This window comes from Hippoglossus hippoglossus, chromosome 7 (assembly GCF_009819705.1).
Source record: "Hippoglossus hippoglossus isolate fHipHip1 chromosome 7, fHipHip1.pri, whole genome shotgun sequence".
NCBI classification, from domain to species: Eukaryota; Metazoa; Chordata; class Actinopteri; order Pleuronectiformes; family Pleuronectidae; genus Hippoglossus; species Hippoglossus hippoglossus.
This window is the reverse complement of record NC_047157.1, coordinates 17,712,343-17,739,617: the sequence shown is the minus strand read 5'-3', so window position 1 is coordinate 17,739,617 and position 27,275 is coordinate 17,712,343. Positions and strand designations below refer to the sequence as shown.

Here is a 27,275-nt window from a genome sequence, read left to right as displayed (position 1 = left end):
ATAAAAACATATAACCGCAGGTGTGCCAATGCAGACTAGGGACTAGTGTCAGGACAGGGATAGTCACTCCCACAGGCCAACCAAGGAAACCAGTTCTCTCAATAGGTGAACTGTCCAGTCCATTCAAGATGACCCAGGAGCAGAGAGGAGGAGCTGAGACAGACATCAGCTTGCCGAAGCTGTGCTGAATCCGCTCAAACACACCTGGGACATGGAAGAGAAAGGCTGTTCACACGGGGAGTATTTTGTGCAGAGGGAGGTTCTGGATGAGCTGCGTCTGGATGAAGTGGCGCAAAAACGGACGTGGACCGATTCACCGAACCTGGGGGAACGGGTGAAAGAGTCCCTGAGGTAAAAACAAAAAAAAGGACACGTGGGGAGAGTGGTGTAACAGGCAACACATGAGAAAACTGGAAAAGCCTGAGACAATGACACAAACTGACAACACTGATATGTTTGTATTTGGCTTTGTAATGTTTATTTTTTGTGTGTGTGGCTTTGCTTTGCCTCTGGCTGCTCAAAAATGACTTACAATAATTAAATAGTCATGAATAAGTCTGTGTGTGTTCATGGCAATTGTGTTAGTCAACTGTTTTCCCCTCTCAAAGCAAAACAGTGATGATTAAAAAAAGCTTTAATCATGTAATGAATGACAATGAGTGAGCAAAGTCCATTTATTCAGCTGGAAGCACCAGTCACACATTATATGAGACATACTAACCAGTCACAACGTAGCACATATCGGGGTTAGGGTTCTGTCATTAGAAGTGAAAAGCAGCACACTGACTTTAAAAGGCCTGTTGATAAAAACTGAGTTTTTTCACGATAAACTAATCACTCTGCTTCGAGTAATGATTTACTTTTTTGGGTGGCCGAGTTAAAAATCGACTCTTTCACTGAAAATCCAGAATTCAAAATCATACAAATATCCAGTCCATTCTCATGTGTGTATGTGCACCTGAGGTTTCTGCTCTTCCACATCACACTGACTGCAAGTTATTAGTTATTATTAAACGATTTTATTCATTCATCGAATGCATTTAGAAAATCTGCCTGTAGTGTTGTAGCAATAACAGATTTACAATTAGTGGAGGATTTATATCATTTCACAAAATTTTTTCTTATCCTTGCACATGAACATTTAAGCCGGACATTTCAGAATTCAGTGGATAATTCTCCAAGCAATTTTTGGTTTTAGGTAGTTGGTTCATTTGTGTGTTTGTTTTTAAGCAAGATTACACAAAAACATCTGAACGGATTACCACCAAACTTGGTGGACAGACGTGGTATGGGTCAGGGAAGAACCCATAAAATGTTGGTGCGGATCCGGATCAGGGGGCAGATCCAGGATAAGAAGTTTTCAACGTTTTCTCCATTTTCCCAAAGAATGTTTCATGGATCATAGTAAAATATATCAGGCATATTTAGGGAAAGGGAACTGATATCTATGAGTAGGTGAGATGTGGTGCAGCTTGATTGAATTTAAAGGTTCAGTGTGTAGAATTTAGTGACATCTAGTGGTGAAGTTGCATGTTGCAGCTGAATACCCCTCACCTCACCCTCCCCTTCTAAACACGAAAGAGAACCTGTGGTAGCCTTCAGTTGTCATAAAAAGTCTAAAGGTGTTTAGTTTGTCTAGTTTGGACTACAGTAAAAAACATGGCGGCCTCCGTAGAGAGGACCAACTCCTGATGTAAATATAAAGTATTTAAATATAAAGGGCTCTTTCTAGGGTAAAGAAAAAAACAATTCATACAATTTAGATGATTACACACTAATGAAAACATCACAAGGATTATTTTATATTCAATTTCTGCCAATAGATCCCTTTCACCTAAATCTTACAGTACACACTGAAGCTTGAAGGAGCTTGTTGGGACTTGGTGGATGCAGGTTCTAAATGTGAAATTACTTGTGTGTCTCAGTAAAATGAATGTTATTTATTTCTGTTGCAGATGTTCGGTGCCCAGGCTGAAGCACACAGTGGTGAGCTGGGTGCCTGTTCTTGGCTGGCTGCCTCAATACTCCATCAGAGAAAATGCAATTGGAGACCTGATCGCTGGCTGCAGTGTGGGAATCATGCATCTGCCGCAGGGTTTGTATATATGGATGTGCAGAGTGGAGGGAGCTCAGAGTTCGTCCACATTACACCTCACGAACTTTAAAAGTTCAGTTTGACATTTTGGGATCTACGCTCATGCTGTTTCATAAGTGAGGTAAAAAATAATCTGTGCCACTCTCATATCGATCCAAGCGAGGCTGCTTCCAGTCTTTATGCAAAGTTATACTAAACACCTCCTTGCTGTACCTTCATATTTAATGGACATGAGAGTGGTAATGGTATCAAAACTCTGATCTCAGCAATTAAAGCAAAAAAGCTTTTCCAATAATACCAAAGAACTTGTTGAAAAATTACCAAAACTAAAAATGTGCATGCAGATTATGCATATTCTCCCTAGTCTACAGTATTAGTGCTGTAAAAGACCTATTCTATTGTAATTAAAGATAATCTCTCAATATATTTATTTTATATTTTTTATAGATTCTTGTAGCATCGTAACCCCCAGATAGGAGTGGAGGATGCTATTTGGCACTGAAAACTTGCAAAAAGCATTACTGGAAAAGCAGGAGTAGGTGAAGGGAAAATGTGCATTTTAATAACAAGAAGGTACTACAACACAAAAACCAAATGATCCCTGGTAAATGTAACCAAACTAAATCATACTAGAGAAAGAAAAAGAGCACAAAACTAGAAAAATCCACAGCCTCATCGCAAACTGCCAACTCCTGTTTAATGTAGGGGGACAGTGGGGAGAAATCACCCTTTTCACAATTCTTTAGATAATTTTTTTCTTTCTTTTTACTTATTTTATCTTTAGTAGTTTAATTTTAGTTTTTATTGTCACGTGTCAATTAATTTTATTGCCTGCAAATTAACTTTTGTTATGTGTGTAATGTCCATGTGTGACCATGTGGTTTGTACACAACACAAAAACAGCCACAATATAGCCACCTTAGCTAACATCACATTTGTTTTACATAAGGTAGAGGGCTTTTTCTTCATAATTTTTTTAATAATAATTTTTTTTTTACCAGGTATGGCGTATGCTCTTCTGGCTTCCCTACCCCCTGTGATTGGCCTGTATACTTCTCTATTCCCGGTGCTGGTCTACTTCATCTTTGGCACCTCCAGACACCTCTCCATAGGTGAGAAAGAGTGTGTGTCTGTGGCCTCTTGTCATTAAGACTAAAATAAACATAACAAAGTGAGTTCACTATGGATAATCCTGGTTGATGCGTCCGTGTGAATCTACATGCTTTTGAATTTCCAGGTACGTTTGCTGTGATGAGCATCGTGATCGGGGGTGTGACGGAGAGGCTGGCACCCGACAGTAACTTTATCATAAACGGCACCAACCACAGTGTGAATTTTGAAGCTCGGGATGCCATGAGGGTAAAGGTAGCATGTTCCCTCACAGTCTTGACAGGGATCTTTCAGGTGTGTGTTTCTGTCCTTTTCAACCAAACAGCCCTTTTACATCATATTTCACTGCTCTTGATTAACCCTCTCTCTTTTTGTTCCCTGTCCTAAGATCTTGTTTTTTGTGGTGAGGTTTGGTTTCGTGGTCACGTACCTGTCCGAGCCGCTGATCCGTGGCTACACTACAGGGTCAGCGTGTCATGTGTGTGCCTCACAGCTCAAGTACCTGTTTGGAGTCACACCATCTCGATTCACAGGTCCTCTCTCCCTTATCTATGTGAGTATGTCAGGCACGATGAAACTACAATATGGAAACACACAAGAAAGTAATTGATAGTTTGGTAAATCTTACGTTGTTTTATTTTATTTAGACCATTAGGAGTGTTGATTCAACAACACCTAACTTTATATTTAAGCTAAGACTTTTATAGTTTACCCTTTCATTTCCTTTTTTTTCCTTTTTTTCTATGACACAATAATCACTCAACAAATTCCCATGAATTTTTGTGGAGGGTTGGGAAGAACCTTTTACGTTTTGTTGTGGATCTAGAACAGAGGCAGATCCAGGAAATATTTTTCACTTTCTTTAACATTGCGACCAGTCTGCATGTTTGTTCATTTGTCAGCAGAAATTACACAAGGAACTACGGAACACTTTCATAATCACAGTTTGCATTTTATGCTGGATACTGGCCCAGACAGCACACAGATGTGGGCCAGTTCAGTCACCTCTGACCTTCTTGTGACCCGGACAAAATGCTGCCCACTTGTAAAATATCAAATGTGGCCTTTTTTGGCAAACTTTTGTGCATTAACCTGACCTCAGAGTTGTTGTATTGTCTTGTGTGACCAGAGACAGGCCAGAGGGCAGAGCAAGATTTAAACACCAGGTTCATTGAATTGTTTTCAAACCCTCTCCCTCTCCTCCATCCTTCTCTCCTCCACTCTTTTTGCTCATAGACTCTGGTGGATGTTTGCCGACTGCTGCCTCAGACCCGGGTGCCGGAGCTGGTGGTCAGCCTGGTGTCGCTCACTGTTCTCATTGTGGCCAAAGAAATCAATGACTGTTACAAACAGAAGCTGCCGATTCCCATCCCTGTGGAACTGATAGTTGTGAGTCTGTCTGTTCCTCTAGTCTCTCATACAGCAGGTGCATTCGGCTAATCGTCCAGCAGGGGGCACCCTGACCACAGTTGACCTAGCTCTACACGTGCTGCCTGTGCTCAAACTGAGGATTTACTTCACATGTTGAAGCGGCATTGCCTTTGTCTTTTCTCAACAGATCATAGCAGCAACAATCATCACCCACTTCTGTGGACTTGACAAAAAATACGACCTTGATGTTGTTGGGCAGATTCCCAGTGGGTGAGCTCATGTGTGTGTCTGCAATGAGTTTGTGTGGACAAAACAGAAAGAGAAAGTGAAGGCAGGGGTGAGACTGAGGACAGCTGTTTGAACAAGACTGTTTACAAGACAGAGAAGCACCAGATTTTCTTGTTTGATATGTAGAGTTGTTTATAAGACAAACAGGGTCACAGATTGTGGATTCCTGGGGGAATAGTCCATTAGTGAGATTGCTTTGTCATATTCATGGAAATGTACTTTGAAACAAATATTTAAATGTTTCTAAGTGATTGAAAAGGTTAATGAGTTTGCCAGCTTCAGCTTGTGGATGTAACAATAACAGGTAGCTACCACCTGAAGCTAGTGCTAAACCAATAGTCAGCAAAAGGTCACACGTGAATGTTGCTACAGTTTGAAAAGTGTTACAAGAAAACTCTTAGTTAAATCTTTTTGAATGTCAAGATGTTGGAACAGCCTCAGGGAAAATGTCACATACCCCTAGGATCTGATTGGACACTACACTGATACAAACTTCAACCATTCACCTTCTACTCCTGCTCCAGGCTCAAAGCCCCTCAAGTTCCAGATACCTCTTTTTTCTCCGAGATGATAGGCGATGCCTTCACTGTGGCCATCGTGGGCTACGCTATCAACATTTCCCTCGGCAAAACGTTTGGCCTTAAACATGGCTATAAGGTGGACAGCAACCAGGTGAGGCATAAAACACACTGTAGTTCTCACAAGAAGCTGTGAGAGTCTGTGTCCCTGCTCCCGTCTGACTCTCTGCTAACAGGGGAGAGCCAAACCTCAACTTAATCTTAGACTTAACTCTATGCTGTCACTATGCATTATGTTATCCTGGATCAACAGCACACACACAGTTACTTAAAGACATTATTATGTAACAATTCTTCATGAAAATGTAAAAGAAATAACAACTAGACCTATGTTATATATTTAGTTTACTTGTGTACTTATTTATTATTTACAAATGTATGATCAATGATGGGAATTGTCAATTAAATGGTGGTTATAACTAAAATGCATATAACTTTTGCAACTAATAAAAGTAGAAACACAATATACAATTATCACATGCACCAAGGCTTTTAATTTACAAAGTGTGAGTCATCCAGGACTCACACACCTCACAGTGCCATGGATATACAATTGGAGTTACTTGGCATAAATCTGACATATGTAAACACGTTTGTATGAGACACAGAAGTAGAAATTGGATTGTGGACTCTACAGAAATGTGTTTATCATCCACATCAGTCATGATGATGCAAATACTTTCTCTTCTCTCTTCTCTGACCATTTATTCTTTATGCCACAACCTGCTTCCTATTTGCTTGCACAGCAGGCCATGCCTTCACTTCACTGAATGATTAATGTTCCCCTAAAAATACATACACAGAGCAGCCAAACTTTTTTTCCCATCCCTTTAGCTCTTATTATTGTCTGCAACACATGGACTTACAGTACACACACTTGCAGAGGCATGTGACTGGGATCATTGTGCTCCAAAGAGAGGGATGGGTTGGGAGCACTCACAGTCTCTAAGAGCCCGCCTGCTGAATCATTAATGCCCAACAAGCTTTGTGCAATGAAGTGTCTCTTAAATATGCACAGCATTGCTCTCAGGGTGTCGGTCATGTGTTGAGAATTGCCATAAAACAACAGTAGATTAATGTTATTGGCCCACAGGTCACAGACTCCAGACCCTAAAGGTCTTGATGTTAATACCAGCAAATGTCAGGATTAATATAATCAGCTTAATAAACGTGCGTGTTACTACTTCAAACTGTACCTGTCTGTCTGTTTCTTTTTAATTCCAGGAGCTGGTTGCTCTGGGTCTTAGTAACACTATTGGCAGCTTCTTTCAGTGTTACTCTGTGACCTGCTCGCTGTCTCGCAGCCTCATCCAGGAGAGCACAGGGGGCAAGACACAAGTAAACACGTGTACACAAACATGCACAGAAAGCACAATACACCTATGATCAACCGGAGACCAGTGACTGTACAATAAGAGTGTGTGTGTGTGTGTGTGTGTTTTGTCAGGTTGCGGGAGTGATTTCATCCATCATTGTGCTGATCACAGTTTTGAAAATTGGTGCTCTCTTTGAAGATCTCCCCAAGGTAACACTCTCCTCTCTGCACCATTTCTTGCTAACGATCACCATCTCTCCTGGCATTACAATTTAATAACCAATAAGCCTGTGTGTGTGTGTGTGTGTGTGTGTGTGTGTGTGTGTGTGTGTGTGTGTGTGTGTGTGTGTGTGTGTGTGTGTGTGTGTGTGTGTGTGTGTGTGTGTGTGTGTGTGTGTTTGTTCCTCAGGCTATTTTAGCCACAATAGTGTTTGCGAACTTGAAAGGGATGTTTAAGCAGTTCATGGATGTGCCGATGCTGTGGAGGACGAACAAGGTTGATCTGGTACGACTAAATCCAGCCCAGTTAAAAACTGTGAATGTTACTGCGTCACTGTTTGACCCCATTGACTCTCAGTGTTTATACTGCCCTCTAGCTGGTGTGGGTGGTAACATTAATAAGCACCATCCTGCTCAACCTGGACCTGGGTCTGGCTGTCTCCATTGGCTTTTCCATGCTCACTTTCATCTTCAGAACACAACGGTAACTACGCACCACTGATTATTAATTATTGACGTGCATGCAGCCATAGTGAGACAATCCTCATGTGATTTTTCTTCGAGCTTCAGGGGAGTTGTTTCTCTAATTTTGCCACTTCAATACCTTTCAGACCCCGTTACTCCATCTTGGGCCACGTGCCAGGCACTGACTTGTATCTAGACACAGACGCCTACGGGGGGGTAAGAATCTTTCAGTGCTAAGTACCTTTTGCCTCAATAGAGAGTTAAAGGGCCAGGTCACTAAATTTCAACAGTCACATTTTCTGATTAATCTCTTGTGTTCTGTAGCCATGACATGCAGCTTTGGTTTTATTCATTTATTTATTTTAACCTTTCTCGTCCTGTTCCTTAAAATGATGCATGCATTTCTGGCAGTGCCCTCATTAATATTCTACAGAGTTCTCTGGCAGGTTCAGTTCTCCTCAGTAGAAAGTAATTTAATATATTGACCTTGCTCAAACCATTATTCGGAGAAAGTCAGGTTCGGTCCCCCTCTTTGGTCCGGACTGAAAGATCTCAACAACTGCCAAGAAATGTTGTACAGACATCCACATATGCACAAAGGATAAATACTAATGAATTTTCCATAGTTGTAGTCTTAAAATGAAAGGTCTCCAGTACTAATGGACAGACTGTAATGTGATCCCTTAAGATTTCATTTTATAACATCCAAAATTTACATTTGTCCAACCTGCAAAACTACTGTTCTTCCCATTGGGCTCAGCTGTATTCTGTGTTTAGTGCCAACTAGCAAATGTTACCACCATAGACTGTATAAAGCTGGACAACTCATCTCTTCTTCCACCCTCTATTCTGAAATGCCGACATCTTGCACATTTGGAGCCACAGTTTGCCCAGTAGCAATCAGGGGATGAAGTTAGCGAGGTTAGCATCAAATAACCAAACTTATCAGAAACATGAACACTTGAACATACATAAGTCTGGTAAAAACTACCCAAAAATGACAAAAATAAACATATTTGACATACACTTTTAAGAGACTTTTTAGTTTCACCCATGTCCCTTTCATTAGCATGGAAGAAGTGGGGTTTATGACCTTTACTGCAGCCAGCCACTAGGTGGCGCTCGATACATTTTGTAAACATACAGCTGCTAAACATCATCATGTTATTGGGCATGTTAACCTCCTTATGTTAGCATGCTGTGCACATGCAAAGAGCTGCTACCTTGTCTGTAGACTCTCGTAGTCTGGTTCAGATGTAGTTTTCCGGATGCTTACATTTCAGTTATTAGGTAAACAAAAGAAAAAACATCAGAAATACTGGATACTAACTATAAAAATATTTTTCTGAAATTTGGTTGAACCATCCCTTTTAGATGAGCACTGTTGATGCTTAGATCACCAGTGGTAGTAAAGCTTCATTTAGACAAACAACACCTGGGGGAGGTAGAAATTGCCAATGAGAGCAGAACCAGGTGTGATGTTCTGAACTCTTCTACCTCATGATGTCTCCCCGCAGACTGAAGAGATTCCAGGAATAAAAATCTTCCGCTCATCTACGACTATCTGCTACACAAATGCTGAGATGTACTTGGAGGCCCTGCAAGGGAAGGTTTGTGTGTGAGGCTCCATGAATGTTGGTGTATGTTTGTGTGCTGCTGTGCGTTTGATTACAAGATGTAAATCCTTGTCCCATCTACGGCACCTTTAATTGCTTTCATTATCTCACCCACTCATCTCACCCTCTCTTTTCTCTCTTTAATGTGGTGCTCGGGCTTTTTGTGCAGAGTGGAATTGAAATCAGTAAGCTGCTGGCGGCAAAGAAGAAGCGAGATGCGGAGCTGAAGCCTAAACAGGAGAAAGAGGAAGCGAAAACGGAGGAAAAGAAACAAGTACAATACAAATAACATGTTCAGGGACACCTTCATTCATCTGAAATGAAAGCAATAGCTTATAAAATTCAGCTGATGTTTTCCCTAATTGTTGTTCCCTCTTTTTCAACCTAGTGGAAGCAAAAAGCGGTCAGAGACATGTCCATTCCCGCTCTCTCTTTGACAGAGTTGACTGAGGGCAAAGTCTCTGCAGGACTGAGTCAGGGGAACAGTACAGCCGTAACCTCTACAAATGGCCTTAGTAAAGGACAAGTAAACTCGGCTTACGAACCTGACTCAGTCATGCAGGACTCCGATTTAGACACGGGTTGCCACGGTGATGAAAACATCTACCAGGATCCGCACCATGGTGATGAGGAGAAGGAGGGGACCTGTGGATCAGATGTCCACAGCATCATCTTGGACATATCGACAACCGGCTTTGTGGACACAGTCACTACAAATACATTGAAAAATGTGTGTTTTGTGTTGTTGATGGTGATATGATCTGATATTTTGTGTTGAATGGGCGCACACAGGTTCAACTTTAGACAGAGGACAAACAAAGTAATGTCTATCTTTTTCTCCCAGATTTTCAGGGACTTCGGGCAGATTAATATAAACATTTATCTCACGGGATGCCAAGGTGAGTGGCACACCAGACAAAACAGAGACAAAGTTAATGACCCTAATGCAGAGTCAAATCACTGGAGCTCTAGATACTGAATGCGTCAAGGTCTCAGCCTCAGTGGCGCCACATTGTTCCTCGTCTGACATGTCACTCAAACATAAATATTTATCTCTACAATCATAAAAATGCTTTCCCTCTCATGGTCTCTCACTGTCACGCCTGCTTTCCTCTCTGTGTAGCCTGTGTTGTGGAGCAACTGGACACTGCCGGTTTCTTCTCAGAGTCCATCCCGAAGAGCAGGTTGTTTGTCACAGTGCATGATGCCGTGCTTCACATTCTCAAGAAACTGGGGCTGAGAGACTTTGTACTTGTACGTTCATCGCCGTGAATGTTCATTAACACTTCTTAGATCCTTCAGCTTCACTCAATTATCATCGCTGGCTCATATTCTGAAATGCCCCCTCTTCCTAGCCTTCAATCTTCCCCGTCTTTTTTTCCCAGGACGTTCCCTGCAGCACCCCGATGTAACCAACAGGGGTCAGACTGTTCCAACCCTCGCCATCCTCCCCCTCCTCCACTGTGGTCCACTCCTCACTATTGGTCGTCACTGTCTCCTCCCCCTTCAGTGGGGGAGAATGCACCACCTTGACATGGCGGCCGGTTGCCATGGAAATCCAGGGAGCCGTTACTGTGGCAACGGGCTTTTTATGATATCGCCTAATGAGATAGCCAGCAATACGTCATCGTAGCTCTCTCTCTCTCTCTCTCTCTCTCTCTCTCTCTCTCTCTCTCTCTCTCTCTCTCTCTCTCTCTGTGGTGTGTGCATGAGCCACAGAGGAGGGGCGGGGGATGAGTGGGAGAATGTAACAGACGAATAAGAGTCTGTATTTATAGTCGGTGTGAGAGAGTGAGTGAAAGGTTGACTGTGGGGGGGGGAAACTCATATTTGAGAGGTGTTGTTGTGAACAGACGCACCACGATGTGTGTGCATGTGTCAGTCTGTCAGTCCGCTGTGTGGGTTTTCTGGGATCTATGCAGTTGGCCCTCGTGTTCTGTTTGTAAGGGAAACCCACATGTCTTGTAACACAAATCAATAGAATGTAAATATTTGTCATTTATAGGACAAGACTGTGCCCTCTGGGGATGAGGAGGGGGGGCCTTAATCCTGTTATTACCACCCATTCAATTCCAACCGGCTGCAAGAAGGAGCTGAAGTGCAGATATGGTGTAATAGGTGTCAACAGCGTGGGTGTATTTACAGTCAGTAATCACACATCTGATTCTCTACTTTTGGGGATGCAGTCTTGTCTCATCATCTATCATAACTCTCTTGCGTTTGCTGAACAGTGTATCGTAATAGACGGTACACAGTACATGTTACATGTGTATTTCAATAATTTGGGTTGTCCCTTCCAAGTATATCTGCGTCAGGCCTTAAAAAGTTTTGTAATTATTTTGACCTTCGGGAAATGTATTCAAGTGCTTTCGTGTGCAATTCTGTAGATGTGAAAAATGTGCGTCGTTATCATGTTTGCCCAAAGTTGCACAGTTTCTCACCGGCAGAAATAAATTGTCTTCCTGCAGAAGCTACAGTATGTGTGACAGACATCCTACTCCAATGTAAACAAGGGCTAAAACAGAAACACATTTCCTTGTGCCTGTTGCTCAACACTGTGTCCACAGACTGATAACACTTCCAGTGCAACGCTTTATCAATATTTATCCGTCAAATGTCTCTTGGAATTTATTTTTTATACATGTGTAACATATCTAATGTAAATTCTGCACATATCCACGGGTTTGTTTTGTGTAAATAAAGATTCACAAAAACACAGAGCGTCCATCTTAATCTGGTCATTTATTGCTTCTTTCCTTTCACCAAGTCTCTTCCCACTCCCCACATCCCCGTCTCCTGCTCTTTGCACAATTCGATCTGAACTTTCTCTCCGTCTCTTCTGATGGAAATATTGATCGTCATCCCCCTCCGAATATTGTTAACACTGATTCACAGACCCCACAATACACTGGATAAGTTAGTTCATAACACACAGCTGGAAGTGGTGATGCATTTTCCTCTTTTTGATTGTTTTGTTTTGTTTCTTACAAATGGAAGCTGTTCACGAAGAGAGTACACTTGGCAGGAAACAATGATGGGCAAACACAACGCTACATGTATATGAAGACTACACTGCCACAGTCCAACACGCACTCTTTCTTACTCACACTCACACACACACATTCAGACCATGGCATATCAGCAGCGAATGTGAGGTCTTTCATTTCGAAAGTTTCTCGAGAATTTTTTTTAAGTTTCTGCTCACTCACAGTATAATGACATGACATGTTGGGAGGCTGTTGAACTTAAACACAGAGGCGCAGCGAGGGGAAGATATCGCAACTACACTGGACATATCGCACTCACGGAACAAGACGGGACGGAACAGCACAAAGGCAGGGGACAGAGAGAGAGAGGGGAGAATCAGCGAGGTAGAGTCAGAAAGCAGAGCAGACCGAACATCAGCCTGTGATGACTGTATTCTTGCGGTTGGGTTTCAGTTCTTCTCCCATCTAATCTTTGGTCCAATTGTCCAGGGCTTTTCCATACCTTCAAAACTGTGGGCTGCGTGATTAATCTGCACTTTGCTCTGACTGGGCCAGTGTGGTGTGCATGCGTGTGGGGTCGTCTGTATGTTTGTGTCTGTGTGTGCTGATGTCAAGGGCGACCTTGGATCTGTGTTCTGTAGGGCTCAGCTCATCAGATGACACTCTCAAAGAGAAGCTGATTCTTGGTTCCAGCAGGGGGCAGCAGTTTGGCCTCGCTCTCTGGGGCCAGGTACTCCAGGTGATGTCTGCCCCAAACTGGGGTGGTAAGGTGCTGCCACCTCTGCACAGAAAAAGACAAGGACACGATGAGCTCGCTCCTGGACTGATGCTGGAGCTTTGAGTTTTAAGATACGCATCTTAATTCACGCACAAGATAATGTGCATATTCATCCATGTTTTGCACCCTGGCCTACTGACCTCCCGCAAAGATCCTTTGCAGCGCAGCAGTTTGAAGAGAACAGTGACAGGGATACAGAGCATTGAGGACAGAGCCAATAACCAGCCGATTGCTTCACCCCACAAGGGGTATGTATACGACGTGTTGTAGGTCAGGGGCTTGTAGTTCACCACGTGGAACAGGAACACACCCTGTATGCACACAAAACTGTCAGCAGTTTGCAACGGCCACGTAGAACAAACAGAAAATCACACACGACAACTCTTACCACACAGACGACAGGCGTGATGTAGGACCAGCACCACTTCATGTAAGGTAGGGGCTGGTAGCCGATCATACGAGCCACGTCGTCCATGAAACGGTCTGCGCCTGACAGGGATGACATAAGTATGCTGAGATAATGCATTAGGATTGTGCTGTTTGTGTTGTTTGTATTGCAGTTGTGCAGCATTGTCTCACCATAGACCCATGCAATCACCACACACTCCCAGAAGGCCTGCCACAGCAGAGTGATGCCACTGGCAGAGTAGTAGTCAAACAGCTGGAAGACATACATCCCTCCCTGACAGAAACAGAGAGAGCAGTGAGGATCCAGACTTTCCTGCTAATTCTTTATGTATGACCTGATTGCAGCCCCGTCTCCACTGTTCAGGCTTTCATGCCATTTCATTCCTGGCAATGGTTTCCTAAGCCCATGAAATTTTGGTGCAGATCCAGGAATTCTTTTTTTTCCCACTTTCTTTAACATTGCGACATTTTCACCAATTTCCAATGAGACAACACATAGATGATAAAACAGGGATATTTATAGGTCTCATATCTATGAGTGTGTACACTTTAGTGCAGCTAGATTGAATTTAAAGAGACTGTTGGACCTTGGTGAAAGTGTGCAATCTGATGTGAAATTTTTTTTCCCTGTATTTCTATTGTACAAAACAATAAAAAATAGTTGGAGTTTTTCCTGGCAGTTTGTTTAATGATCAACCAGTGGGTACCAGCGAAAACTGATATAATTCATAGGCTAGACAGGTGTGACTGCAATAAAAAGTGTCTACGTGCGGCAAACAGTATCATTACAATCCAACAATAAAGGCCACCCAACAATGTGAAGTTGGACCATAAGACGAGAGGGAGACGATGCCCAGTGATACCGTGATGAGATCCTTGTGCCCATGTGATCCTGTTTATCCGGCGCCATGGACTGACATTCCAACATGACAATGCACGTCCTCATGTGGCACAGATTTGTAGTGCCCTGTCAGACGCTGAGACGTCCCTGTCCTGCCTTGGCCTGCACACTCGCCAGACAGGTCACCCATTGAGCATCTGTGGGATGCTCTGGATCGGCCACAGCCGGAAAACATCCGACAACTCCGCCAGGCCCTTGTGGAGGAGTGGAACAACATTCCACAGGCTAGTATTGACTCTTCTGTGATGAAGGTGTGTAGCACTATACGCAATGAAAACTGGGGGATATACCCAGTACTGAAAAACTTTAACTAGACTTCAGCTGCGTTGCTTATTTTGCAGTTTAACAGTTCAGCTTTGAATTCACTCGACAAATGTATATTGCCATAATAGAAAAGAATTAGAAATCCAATGTGTACGTCAATGAAGGCTGCATTCCTACTAAGTTTATAATAGAATCATAAAAATAATCTTCCGACCCAATAGTTTCTGAATGGCATTGAATTCGGTCTGGAAGTTATTTTGTGCATCCCACTTAAATCCTGACAAACAACAGAATGAGGTCTAAAACTCCACACTGTACCTCTGTGACCATCGACATGTCGATGAGGAAGCAGATGAAGCAGCAGATGGCCGCCACCACCTCTCGGCGCAGAGAGCCCAGGACAGATTTAGGGGGCAGCATGTCCATGATTCCTGTTATCAAACCTTCTACCCCGACAAACTGAAAAAGAAAGTAAGTGGATAAATAGAGAGAAAGAATGAGGAGAGAAGTGAATGACAGACCCGGAGGTTAAGACTTAAGTCTGTATGCTGGGATGTTGTGCACAGCTGTCTGCATTGTAACCTAGGAATGCAATGTACTTGGAAATAGCATATTGCTGACTCAACCCCATGACTACCTGCTTACATTCTTTTTCAACCAACAAATGTACTGTGTGTCAGATGCACATGACATGCAACTGAGAGGTGAGCATGTCCGCTCACACTCTCTTCCTCAGTCTGCAAACGCAAGGATGTTTATGTGTATCTTTGCAGAGACATAGTTCAACCGTGGAGCTATTTTTACATCATTTACTAGAAATGGCAGCACATGCACGGGCAGAGTGGCTGTGGCAGGAAAAGGAGAAACATGAATGCAGAAGAAATGAGAGAGAGAGGGGAAGAAAAGTGAGAGTAACTGAAAGGATTGGAGAGCAGACAGACGCTCTCTGTGTGAATCAGACAGAAGCTCATTGACAAATCCCTGGGCTGTGAAACAATGGATGTAGGCACTGGCTCAAACAGACACACAACAAACAGGCTGCTAAGAAATGCAATGCTAAAACTGGACACGGTGTGGCTGGACTGTTTGTGTGAGAGGAAGTGATAGAGACACAGAAATGTAGACAATGTTACTACATAAGTGCTGCAGAATCAAAACAGCAAAATACAGAAGCAGGTAATACCTTGCATTAGCATACAGCGTCCTCTAAGACAAAGCTAAGGTGGATATAAACAAACTGAGATGTGTCCATACCTGGCTGTCCAAGCCCAGTATGAGCAACATGAAGAAGAAAAGTGCAGCCCAGAGCGGCGCCAGAGGCATCAGAGTCACAGCCTTGGGGTAGGCAATAAAGGCCAGGCCTGGACCTGCACATTAAGAAGCAGAGTCAGAGGCATAAAGTATCCAGAGCAGGGCTTCTCAGAGTCCAGACCTCGGCCCGCCTCCAAACTGGAGCACAAGTCAATCTGCACCCGGCGTTTATCTACAATACATTATGAGGTGTAATGTTACGATTTTGGAATACATTTCTATCAATACAAAAAATGGAATATGCAGTGTAGCTGGAGATTCTTCACATTGATCGTGTCCCCTGCTGAAGATGGTTTTAGTCTGGCTTATTTCCTTATCGTTGACAGTGTTGTCTTAGTGATGCTAACTGCTGGAGAGTGTTGTGAGTAGATACAAAATGCATCTGGACTATAACTGTCTGAGCCGTGTGTCTGCCTCGGTTTTGTGCTGACCACATCACAAGACAAGTGACTTTTGTGATGTAATCACAAATGGAAGTTCAGGGGTCACATGTGGTGAATATCAGAACATATTAGTGTAATCCTGCATTCTACACAGTTAATGTGGCGAAAAGCTCAAATCGCAGCAGCTTGACCAATGAACATTTGGATCAGTGTCTCCATCTGGCAATCTCACCTCTTGTGTCGGTTCAAAGGTATTTTGCAGTTTCTATTGCCATGAATTTGAATGTATGGTGCCTAAATGGTATAAATTAGTTGATCGAATCATATTCTGTAATCAGCAAATAATTCCAGACCTCTATCCTTAAATAAAAATCCGATGTGGACCTTTGAGTAACCCCTGATTTAGCTCTCACTGTCAGCACTCTGCTCATTACAGTGGGTTTAAGGTGGCTACATTGTGGGGATGCTGTATCCTTACCACTCTCTGCTACCTTACTGATGTCCACGCCTTGCTCCTCAGCCATGAAGCCCAGCACAGAGAACACCACAAAGCCTGCAAAGAAACTGGTTCCACTGTTAATGAAGGCCAGGACGAATGCATCCCTGCAAGAAGAAAGAGGAAGAGAAAGAGAGAGGGGGTAAAAACAGAAGAGCAAGAATGTGACTTTGAGCAAAATATGAATTATAATATCTTGTAACATGAGGCTCAAATGGGATGCTGTGTTGGCAAATCAGGGATCAATAGCAATTTCTCTGAAAGCTTCTGTTGTGTTTGTAGTTGGCAGGAGGAGAGGAAATAAACCAATGGTAAGTCTGTTCCAAGGTCTGAGAGGGGGAGAGTTAAATGATACCCGGACTGACTCGCTGTATATACAGCACGAACTGTATCTAACATTATAATAATTCATGCATTTATAAACGAATTATGTTGGAGATTTCATTCCCATTCAAATACAAAGTCAACATTCCAGTTTTATGGTCAGCACAGTGAGTGACCTTCAGTTTACTCTGATAAGTCAAGTCGAGTTAGCGACACCAGCCAAGAATCCTCTCTGTATAAACAACAGTTGCACCACGGTGGATATTATAACAGCGGCTGCCTTCAGCGGCAAACGCCACTCCGTCAGCCGTCAATAAGCTCCATCCGTCTGAGGCAATACTCATAGGAATGCTTATGGATGTGTATAATTACAACAAGTGAGAGTGGGTGGTTGGGTTAAGAAAGCCGGCCGCATCAAGACCACATTATTTAGTAAGACTGCAGGTCTATAGCTGCACTAGTGGCCCTGTGAGGCCGTGATGCGGTGGAGGAGATTTAACTATGACCAAATAAAAGAGTGTTTATCCAAGACAAGGCTCAGCTTTTATTAGTGTGTACTTTGGACTAATGTGTGGTTTAGCTCACCTGTGCTTTGAGCGGAATGCTAACATTATTATACAAAAATTAGCTGAACCCTCAAGAGTCCTGGGCTATTTGGGCCATTTTGATTGTGTTTGATTTTGCCTTTAAATACCACATAAAAAGATTTTACCTTTTTTTTTTTCACATAGTATATCAACATATCAGATACAAAAACACACAGGACACAAAACCCCAAGACTGGCTTCTGAGTCCCAAATACATTGGCATCACAGCGCAGTTTATATATACTTCTTCCAAGATATTCTGGGCTACTTTAAGTGAGTGTGAGAAAACAGAGCTGAGCGGAAATACCTCAGGATCTGTACACATCTTTTAACTTCCAATTAAGGTCACGGCAGAGAAAATACCAGATGGCAGGATATTCGTGAGGCTCCTCCTATTACGGGCATTCCAAATATCTACACAGCGAGTGATAAGATTATCTTGTTTTTCAATTATCCCTACTACTGCTGAGGTGCTAACGATCACAAACGTGTCTCCATATATTAGAACATCTGTTAAGAGTAAATACTTTTAGGCTCATCGACCTGGCAACAGAAACAAAACTAGTGAGGCCACCTGTAGTTTAAACTCGGTGCTACACTCCCGTCTTCACTACAGGCCGTCTTGACCTTCTATTGTACCAGTTCATATGTATAATAAAATAAAATAGAGCTCCTCCTGGAAACCCATTCGCTTCTATTTTTATCACAGAGGAAATTACTTTACATGTGAAATGTGAGTAGTGGGCCAGGAAGTCCGGGGACCTTCAGACATAACTACTCCTCACACTCGTACAGTGTATCCATCAAGTGTGAGTATAGTGAATAAAAGACCAATTCTAATGGAAATACTATCCTTACTGGTTTGTTTTAGACTAACCGCGTCACACGCAGCAGTACACAGAGTCTGGCTGATGTTTGTGTTAACGTTGGCCTCCTTCCAGTGACAGTGTCGTCTGATGTTGTGTATTGACTCACTGGTAACAGTTGTTATGGAAGCGGTTGTAGCTGCCCAGTGCAGTCAGGGCACCCAGTCCGATGGCATAGGAGAAGAAAATCTGAGTGCCGGCATCAATCCACACCTATCACGTAAGGGAACTGTGTGAGTAATATTTCACACTCTTTCTTTTCACTGCCCTGCTGCAGACAAACAGTATGTGTAAGGATATCCACATGCAAGCGAAGGCAAAGGTTATACCTGTGCTTCTCCGAGTTTGGACCAGTCTGGTTTCAGGTAGTAAATGATGCCATCGTAAGCTCCGGGTAAAGTGATTCCGTGGGCCAGGAGAACAACCAGGACCAGGTATGGGAACAGAGCAGTGAAGTACACAACCTGCAGAAAGATGGAAAAAAGGGAGATGTGAAGTACATTTCTAGACATCCTAGCACCAATTTGTAGAATATACTTGGAGGTGGGGAGGTGAGGTTTGAATGCTATGCATTAACTTGTATTAAATAAAAGTAGAAAACTCCACAGTTAACATTTAAACTCCTCATATTACATGAGGTGAGTACATAAAAAATATGTGGTTATATGATGAATTTAACAAGCTAGGTTCAGTGCTTATTAACATGGTCCATCAGCTATGGTCAAATGTTTCAATGCAACTGCTGTTTTTATCACTTGGATTAAGCATTTACCTGCTTTGCAAATACTCAAGTCTTAAGTAGAAGCCCATTAGGTCCTTCCTGTAGTAGATGTGTAATGGGCCCTGTCATGTTACTTTGAAGAAAAGGTAGCCTGTAAATGGAAAGCCAGACAATTTGTAAACCTCCTGCAATAGCAGGGGTTTTTGGCAGACCTTTTCAGAAAGTAGTCTTTGTCAAGTTATGCCCCCATGCTACCTTGAAGAAGCAAGTCCCCGCTAAATCAGTGTGGTAAGAGCAAAGTAATGAGAAAGCACATATTTGCCTTGATCTAGGGCGAACATGGTCAGCTCTAAAACATCTACATCGTGGAAAGTTACTAATCGGCTTACAGCTGGCTGGCTCAATCTCCTTCATTGTTTTCCGCCTCGCTCTACGAGCTGCAGCTACTCTGGAGACACAAGTATGCAAACACAGACAGCTCCATATGCTACAAAATATGGCTGCATTCGTTTTCGTCAAGGTTTCAGTGCACACACATTAAAACAAAATGAGAAGTGGACATCTTTTTTAAAATGGAACAATGCATATGGAGCATTTAACATAATAGGGGTGTTGGGATCAGAGTAAGATTGTAACCTGACTGAAACTTAAGCTGCATATATATGTATACACACACATGAATATAAACAAGAATATACTATATACATCTATATACAAATATATATTAAACTGTACATATATAACTATGCAAATTAGCAGACATTGAGAGAATACACGTGTTTATGTTTTTCAGTCTAGACACTAAAGCTGATTTGGGGTCAAGGGGCAAAATGCTGCAATTATTTAAATCTTTCACACAAAGCCATGCAAATAACACTCTGCACTCCGTGAACCCTGATGGTGACAAGTAACATTTTATGCACAGTGTAGAATACGAAGCCATCAATATTAATCTACACTCACTAAGCCCAGATCACTGGCATGTGACATTAAGCACCATGAATTGCACAGCCAGAAAGTACTTTACCTTGCCGGTAGATTTGACACCTTTCCACATGCAGAAGTAAACGATGATCCAGGTGGCTATGAGACAGAGCACCATCTCATAGCTGATGTCACCGGGCTCGTGCAGCCCATCAGACAGACGCAGCACTTTACGCCTGGGAGGGAGAACACAGAGACGAGCCCATTAGAAAAGCCGACGGTTTTCAAACACACCAATGGGACGTTTGAAGATCTAGTGTATAACTTCATGCAGGAGTCTGCAAGTTGAAATACAACTTGAATATGGGTTAAATAAGACTTTGATAGGGCTTGCACTGTGAATGGCCTAAAAGTTAATTAAATAATCAAATCTGTAACATTAAAAACATCAGAATGATCAGAATAAAGGTCTGCATCACAAAGTGCGGGGGCTGGATACAAAGTGCACAAACACAGGTCAACTTAGCGGTGTATTCAAATCTTTATGGATTTGGCTCTAGTCCTCCATGACAACTCCCAGTCAAATTACGACATACTCCCAGAACTCGATGACAGGGGAGCGCATGCCCTCGGACTCCGCGCAGCTGCCGTTGAAAAGGAGCAGGGCTGAGGACAGGTTCAGTGGGGACGTAGAGGAGACAACGTTGAAGGGGGTGTCAGCAGATGAAAGCAGTGCGCTGCGGTTGTAGCAGGCACGCCGGAAGTCCTGTGTACAGTTGGGTGTGTTCCAGGGATGTCCACAGGTGGCCCAGGGCAGTGGGTTGGTGAAGGAGTGGAAGAGAAAGTAGAGGCCCCACACCAGAATCATGATGTAGTAGGTGTTACAGAAGAACACGATCACCATCGAGGCCAAGCCCAGACCTGACAGAGAGGAGGAGAGGAAAGCACGGGATGCAGGGTTACAATATGCAAATCAGAGGTGATGAACAATAGTAAAATAACTTGTTATCTCTGTGTGTCTGACACATTAACTTGAACAGAGTAAGGTACCTTTGAAGAGGGGTGCAATGTTCCAGGCAGAGACCCCTCCTTGCTTCATGAACTGTCCCAGTGCGATCTCCAGGAAGAAGACCGGGATGCCCCCGATGAACACGATGATCAAGTAGGGGATCAGGAAAACGCCTGCAACACACAACAAACACATTCATCACAAGGCACCTGAATTAACAGGCAGGTAGATACAGTGCATGGTGTCATTATTAGAAACAGCAAAGAATTCAGTACAACTCAGAACAACCCTCTGTAATAAGTAAAAGCACATGGCACGGTTTGGATATTTAGTAGGAAGCATATTACTACAGTGTTTGTGTGGTTTATAGTCCTTAATAACTCAATCAATAATTATAATGGTATTTTCATGATCATAATTGCATCAAATAAACTAAATCCCAATAACATTCAAAATATTACGTAATATTAAAATCGACCTTAGTTGCTCTGAGACTTGGTTGTCATTTACTATAAAAGGAACATTTACCAAACAAGTGTGTTGACAAACAGAGAACATTGGGATTACATGGTCAAACACTGAATTAAACCCCTGAACACACCATTGTAAAGTTTTTCATTTTGAATTGCAAATATAACAATAAATAACATAATGTCAAATTATATATCTTTATATGATTGATCGCAGTTCTTTGGATTAGTCTACAGATTATATGTGTAATGATGTGAATGAAATGCACTGGTATGCCACAGACAGACGGAGTTAAAAGTGTTCAATTATTGTGTCAATTGTCCCTTATTCATAAAATATAAATTCAGTACAAATTAAAGGAGACAGACAGTGAGTGTCAGCGTTTTCTATAAATAATCTCCCTTCAGCTGCTTGTGCCGTGGCAGCAGCTTGCTGTGATCAGGAATAGACAGCGGGGGGGGGGGGGGGTAAAAACGACATTAAAAAGAAGGCATGGCCCTTTTTAATTCACTAAACGATTTGGTTTGATTAATAATATAAAAGGGTGATGCCACCACAGTGCGCAGATGGGAGGGAGTCACATGACCAGGTGTGACGCAGAGCAGAGAGAGGCCGAGAAGAAGGAGGGAAGGATGGATGGATCACAGGAAAGGGACACAAGAGAAACTGGGACAACGCTGTGGTAGAGGAGCTTCAACGAATGCTAAAAAAAAAGGGCCCACCATGCCATCGTCCTGGCTGTTTCTGCAACCATGTTATTGATTGACAGTTTGTGCCTCATTCAGTCCATCATCTTTATGTCATTCTGTGAGTGCAGAGGGCTGTAGCCTTATAAGGGAACATTGGTGAGCGGGAGTCTAACAGAGAAAAGGGGTGGGAGATCAAGAGAGAGACACAGAGAGGAAAGGAGAGAAAGAGAAAGGGAGAGGGATGCAATAGGAGGCGTGAATGGAATGACCAGAGAAAATGCTCGGGCTGACATACCCCAGCATATTGGGCAAATCAGCGAGGAACTGCGTCCGTAATAGGCTTAAGTAAATCCTCTCTAATCATGACTGGACCAGACACATCAGGCCAAGAAGCTAAGTTACAAATAAATAAATAAATGAGATTTGCAGAGCGTTAATTCCACATGTTTACAGTACCATCTTCTATTACAGTCTCAAGTGGAGTGTGTCCTTGATTTAGTAGCAAGACGGCTCGTCTACAAGCCGCAGACCTTATCTGACACAGTTGTTGTTATGTTACAAGGTGTACTCTGGGCTGGTCAAGGACGCAAAACGAAGTATTGTAGTGGATGTGGCTGTGCGGGGGGGGGGAAAGGACGGAAACGGTCACAGGACAGTTATTGTGTGACATACCCATATGCCTCCTTATCAGGAGCAGAGGGGGAGAGAGCACCTTTGTATTCGACGTGAGGTCCGGGCAGGAGCACAGGGGGTGGACTGTGTGAGGCAGGCCATTGTTATACGATACCAGAAGGTGGGTATCAAAGCCATGGGTCACAAGACCCACACACACAAGAGAGGGAGGGCTGGACTATGAAACACACACACACACACAGAGTTGTACCATTCAGTTTCAACTAAACACCTCATAAAAAAAGAGAAAGGTGGGTGTAGGGCAGAGATAAGACTAGTCAAGGCCAGAAGCTGCAGTCCGGGAAGGTTACTGTAAGACAAGCTGGCACAGATATACTGTAGGAGTGGATACAGACCATAAAACAACTTGTATGCCAGTGAGTGATCAGCGGACTGACCGAAGGGCAACTTGTACTAGGTCTGAATGTGAAGCAACGGTCGGCTGTAACAAACAAAGTGTTGTTCCACCAACTGCCAGGAGTATCTGAGAGAAATAGCTAAGTGAATAGTGAAATACCAGGAAGATTCCTCAATTAGCTGAACCACTTTTTCCCACGAAGAATTTCTAGGATTTGTTTCCATTGTATTCTAACAGCAAGTTAATGAACCTTTGGCCTTTAGGGATGATGACATCTCCCAATACGTAGGAAAATGAATCATTAAGTCTGGACTGTTTCTCTACAGCACTTTTCTAGTTTTATCGACCACTCAAAGCACTTTACATTATGAGTTACATTCATACATGTTGCAATACACTGGGCTTTTTTAAACATACACACACACAGCAGTCGCACAGGTCTTTAAGGTCGAGTGTCTTGCCCAAGCACACTTTGCCTGGACTGCAAACCGGAGGAACCGGTGATCGAACTACAAACCTTCTAGTAAGTGGACGACCCGCTTTACCTTCCTACGTTTAGAGACAGTATCAGTGGCTGGATTTTAAACAATGGTGATGGATGACACTGGGAGGACCATGCACAGTGGTGCATTATATTATAAGATAAACTGTTTATTACTGAAAACCCTTCGCTTTCACACTCATGTTTTATACTCATTAGTATAAGAAACTATAAGCTTTGGATGTCAATCTGAACTATTTTAATGAAATGAATCCTAACACATTTTGAAATGAAACTTCTCATATAGTAACACATAGATTTATTCTAACCACACTTAGGACCTGAAGCTCACCTCCTCCGTTCTTGTAGCAGAGATAAGGGAACCTCCACACGTTGCCCAAGCCAACAGCAAAACCCACGCAGGACATGATGAAGTCCATCTGTCGGGTCCAAGTTTCTCTCTCCACCACCGGCACTGCCACCCCGTTCCCGGTCCCGGCTGCGGCCACGTCCTGGGCCTGCGGTGTGCCAGCCCCTCCGCCCTCACCACACCCTGGCCCCGCTCCAGGCACGGGCACCAGGGGGCGAGCTGACCCCCCACCTTCCTCCTCAGACAGGGTCCCTGCCTCGAGCTGGGGGAGACTGATTTCACCTGGAACGGGGGAAAAGAGGGAGGGTCAGATGAGGAAGAAGAAGAGAGAGGGGCAGATAAGACACAAGGGATAAGTCTGTTTAAATACAGAGGAGGAGACAGTAGTTTAACACTGATGTAAACATACACTCTCATGTAAACATACACATAACTTCACACCACAAGTCAAAACTGGAGACGGATGAACTACAGTCTCCTCGCCCAATGAATGGAAGAGGGAATCTGAAGGTTTTCCATTTATTGCATGAAGCATCAGAGCAACTACAGCTGAAATTCAATTCACTGTGCACATTCAGAGGGTTTGTGTGTAATCTGCCTTTTCACAATCAGTGCTTGAGCTGAAATCCCGTTGCTGTTGTGCTGGCATCACTGAGCCCTCCCCCCCGATGCTCATTCCCTCTGTCTGTCTCACAGACAGGGGGTGATTAGTGATGCTGCGGTGCAACACAGCAGAGAGGAGAGCCGGCTGAAGGCACAGACTCTGACGCTCACGCAGCTGTCTTTTGTGTCCCTTTCCCCACAAACAACAGTGAACACATGCAGGCAGGGGGTCTCGGGCACAAGTAAATGCACCGGTGTGCCGCTCCACTGCTGCCATCCTGCCGTCAGCCTCGCTGTGCTGGATGCAAAAAGCGAGGCAGCTGAATCCAGATCAGAGCAGTTTGAGAGGGTGTGCGAACAGAGGAGGGGAATGAAGAAGAGGAGAGTGAGGAAGGTGAAGGATGGAAGCAACTTGATGAGAGGAAACCTGTAGTTTGAGAGTAAAGCTTGATCCAAATAGACCCCATGTTGGGTTAAGAAAAAAAATCTATTGTCCCTGGGTGTGAATGGGGGGGTCTGTGTGAGGAATAAAACCTGATCTCATAGAAAATGCCTGAACATGAGTCATCTAATTCTGTGAGCATGGGTGATGCTCTGAGATGATGACGCTCTCACATCGCCGGGCTCAAAACCTGACATTTGATTTTGTTGTGGGTGCAAATGTGCATAAAATATCGCACAAATTTCCGCGCGAGGTGCACATTTAGACACCGTCACGTGTATCTGTGATGTGATGAGGGCTGAGGCAGCTCCTGAGGCTCAGTCATGTGATAGGCAAGTGCAGGTCATGCAGCACCATACTCACCTTGGCTGTTCTCTTCCAACTCAGGTGACATGTTGTTGGATGGAAAAACTGTTTCTCTCCTTTTTCAAACGAAGCTGGCGGCTGGTGGTTTGAGCCAGAGGGGCCTGGTTGAAGTTTGTATGAACGTGCCTGGCTGGTGACAGGGCTCAGGCACTCACACAGGAGCAGCTATGCAGAGCTCAGCTTGTCTTTTTTTGTTTGTTTTTGTTTTTTTCTGTTTTTTTTTCTGAGTTTGTTATTTTTTTGTGCCTTCTTGAGATTGAAAAAAAAAACTAAACAATCGCAGTTTGTTTTTGTTGTTGTTTTTTTTTAATCGCACGTTGGATCCCCTCAGCTCGGCCAAGAGACGGAGACAGAAAAAAAACGATGTTCACAAAGCGACGCGGTCAGATGAGCCGATGACAGGAGCAGATTCAGAAGCAGTCGACGAAGCACTTGAAGGTAAGCCTGAAGAATCTCATGGATGACACTTAGATGGAAATGATGCTGCGCCTTAGGGAGAGCAGCTGGTTCCTGTCGTCCTCGTGTCGTTCCAACGGCGCCGGTCAGGAGTCCTTGAAGCTGTGGTTGATGCCTCGGCTCGACAGACGGAGAATGTGATCCGCTCCACCAGGGTCCGCGAGCTGAGACCGACTCTACCCCGCGCCCTCCCTCTCTCTCTCTCTCTCTCTCTCTCTCTCTCTCTCTCCGCCGCCGCCGCCGGCTGACGTGATTGGCTGAGACCGAGCCCAGTGCGGTGGGTGCGCACAGCATCAGCAGCCGCAGCAGCAGCAGCAGCACGCAGTGAAAACGAAAGACAGAGTCACAAGGATGGGGTTATGACACATGCACACTCATGCATATTCACACCTACACACACACACACACACACATGCTTGTAATTCTATCTTAGTGAGGACACTCATTGGCGTAATGCATTCCCTAGCCCCTTACCCTAACCTTAACCATCACAACTAAACGTATAACCCTAAACTAAACCTCATTCTAACCCTAAAACCAAGTCTTAACCCTCAAATAGGCCTTTGAAAGAGTGAGGACCGGTCAAAATGACCTAATTTTCCAAAAAATGTCCTCACCCTGCAGGGTCATGGTCCTCACAAAGGTATAAGTATATACACACACACACACACGCGTTTGTACATCTGTCTTTGGGAGGACACTTACTGACATAATGCATTCCCTAGCCCCTTACCCTAACCTTAACCATCCAAACTAAATGCCTATCCTTACCCTGACCTAAACCTAATTCTAACAATAACCTTAATAACAAGTCTCACTCCATAAGGTCTAGAGTTAGAATAGTCCTCACAAAGAGATCTGTACAAGTATATAACCCTAAACTAAACCTAATTCTAACCCTAACCCTAAAACCAAGTCTTAACCCTCAAACAGTTCATTGAATGTAAGTCAGAAAGTGAGGACCGGCCAAAATGTCCTCACTTTCCCAAAATGTCACTCTCACTCTGTAGGTTGTATGCGCAAAATGGTCCTCACAAAGACATGTATACAAGTACACACACACCCAGACGCAGACATGCACACAGGCACGTACACACAACTTCCATTCATTGTGAACAGCCAAACCCACACACCTTGTACTTCTATCTTAGTGAGGACACTCATTGGCATACTGCATTCTCTAGCTCCTTACCCTAACCTTAACCATCCAAACTACATGCCTAATCCTTACCCTGACCTAAACCTAATTCTAACCCTAACCCTAATAAACAGTCTCACTCCATACGGTTTAGACTTAAAATAGTCCTCACAAAGAGATCTGTACAAGTACACACACACGCACACACACAGA

The 27,275-nt window shown here is 43.5% G+C and overlaps 2 protein-coding genes across 5 annotated transcripts; one reads left to right on the top strand and one right to left on the bottom strand.

Moving 5' to 3' along the window:
* On the top strand, positions 1-11,775 carry LOC117765342 (solute carrier family 26 member 6-like). 3 transcript variants are annotated; one of them, XM_034591831.1, is made up of 19 exons: positions 1-351; positions 1,956-2,095; positions 3,097-3,207; positions 3,333-3,460; positions 3,594-3,758; positions 4,442-4,594; positions 4,764-4,846; positions 5,389-5,536; positions 6,667-6,780; positions 6,890-6,967; positions 7,167-7,262; positions 7,354-7,460; positions 7,588-7,657; positions 8,959-9,051; positions 9,227-9,331; positions 9,446-9,787; positions 9,902-9,956; positions 10,181-10,311; positions 10,443-11,775. In XM_034591831.1, exons 1-19 carry the CDS (start codon positions 212-214, stop codon positions 10,467-10,469), a joined length of 2,286 nt encoding a protein of 761 aa, XP_034447722.1. In that variant the 5' UTR covers positions 1-211; the 3' UTR covers positions 10,470-11,775. The 3 variants fall into 3 exon arrangements, with proteins under 3 accessions (XP_034447722.1, XP_034447721.1, XP_034447723.1); XM_034591830.1 differs by having other exon boundaries at positions 3,333-3,499; XM_034591832.1 differs by lacking the exons at positions 1-351; positions 1,956-2,095 and adding an exon at positions 2,309-2,382 and having other exon boundaries at positions 2,994-3,207; positions 3,333-3,499.
* Positions 11,776-11,780: 5 nt separating this feature from the next.
* si:ch211-117c9.5 (sodium- and chloride-dependent creatine transporter 1) lies at positions 11,781-26,140 on the bottom strand. 2 transcript variants are annotated; one of them, XM_034591835.1, is made up of 14 exons: positions 25,466-26,140; positions 24,040-24,339; positions 21,058-21,189; positions 20,604-20,928; positions 20,111-20,243; positions 18,692-18,826; positions 18,472-18,575; positions 16,568-16,692; positions 15,650-15,762; positions 14,714-14,854; positions 13,402-13,504; positions 13,211-13,311; positions 12,963-13,133; positions 11,781-12,825 (listed from the first exon to the last, which is right to left on the bottom strand). In XM_034591835.1, exons 1-14 carry the CDS (start codon positions 25,494-25,496, stop codon positions 12,697-12,699), a joined length of 2,043 nt encoding a protein of 680 aa, XP_034447726.1. In that variant the 5' UTR covers positions 25,497-26,140; the 3' UTR covers positions 11,781-12,696. The 2 variants fall into 2 exon arrangements, with proteins under 2 accessions (XP_034447726.1, XP_034447727.1); XM_034591836.1 differs by lacking the exons at positions 11,781-12,825; positions 12,963-13,133; positions 13,211-13,311 and having other exon boundaries at positions 13,502-14,325; positions 25,466-26,121.
* Positions 26,141-27,275: the final 1,135 nt, after the last annotated feature.

Excerpts from the sequence above, each read along its gene's own strand:
- LOC117765342 (XM_034591830.1), top strand. The coding sequence starts at position 212 with ATGGAAGAGAAAGGCTGTTCACACGGGGAGTATTTTGTGCAGAGGGAG. Across the intron at positions 352-1,955 it reads CGGGTGAAAGAGTCCCTGAG|ATGTTCGGTGCCCAGGCTGA; the intron begins GTAAAAACAAAA and ends TTTCTGTTGCAG. Across the intron at positions 3,759-4,441 it reads GTCCTCTCTCCCTTATCTAT|ACTCTGGTGGATGTTTGCCG; the intron begins GTGAGTATGTCA and ends TTTTGCTCATAG.
- si:ch211-117c9.5 (XM_034591835.1), bottom strand. The coding sequence starts at position 25,496 with ATGTCACCTGAGTTGGAAGAGAACAGCCAAG. Across the intron at positions 13,505-14,713 it reads ACATGTCGATGGTCACAGAG|GGAGGGATGTATGTCTTCCA; the intron begins GTACAGTGTGGA and ends TGTTTCTGTCAG. Across the intron at positions 13,312-13,401 it reads GGTGATTGCATGGGTCTATG|GCGCAGACCGTTTCATGGAC; the intron begins GTGAGACAATGC and ends CATCCCTGTCAG.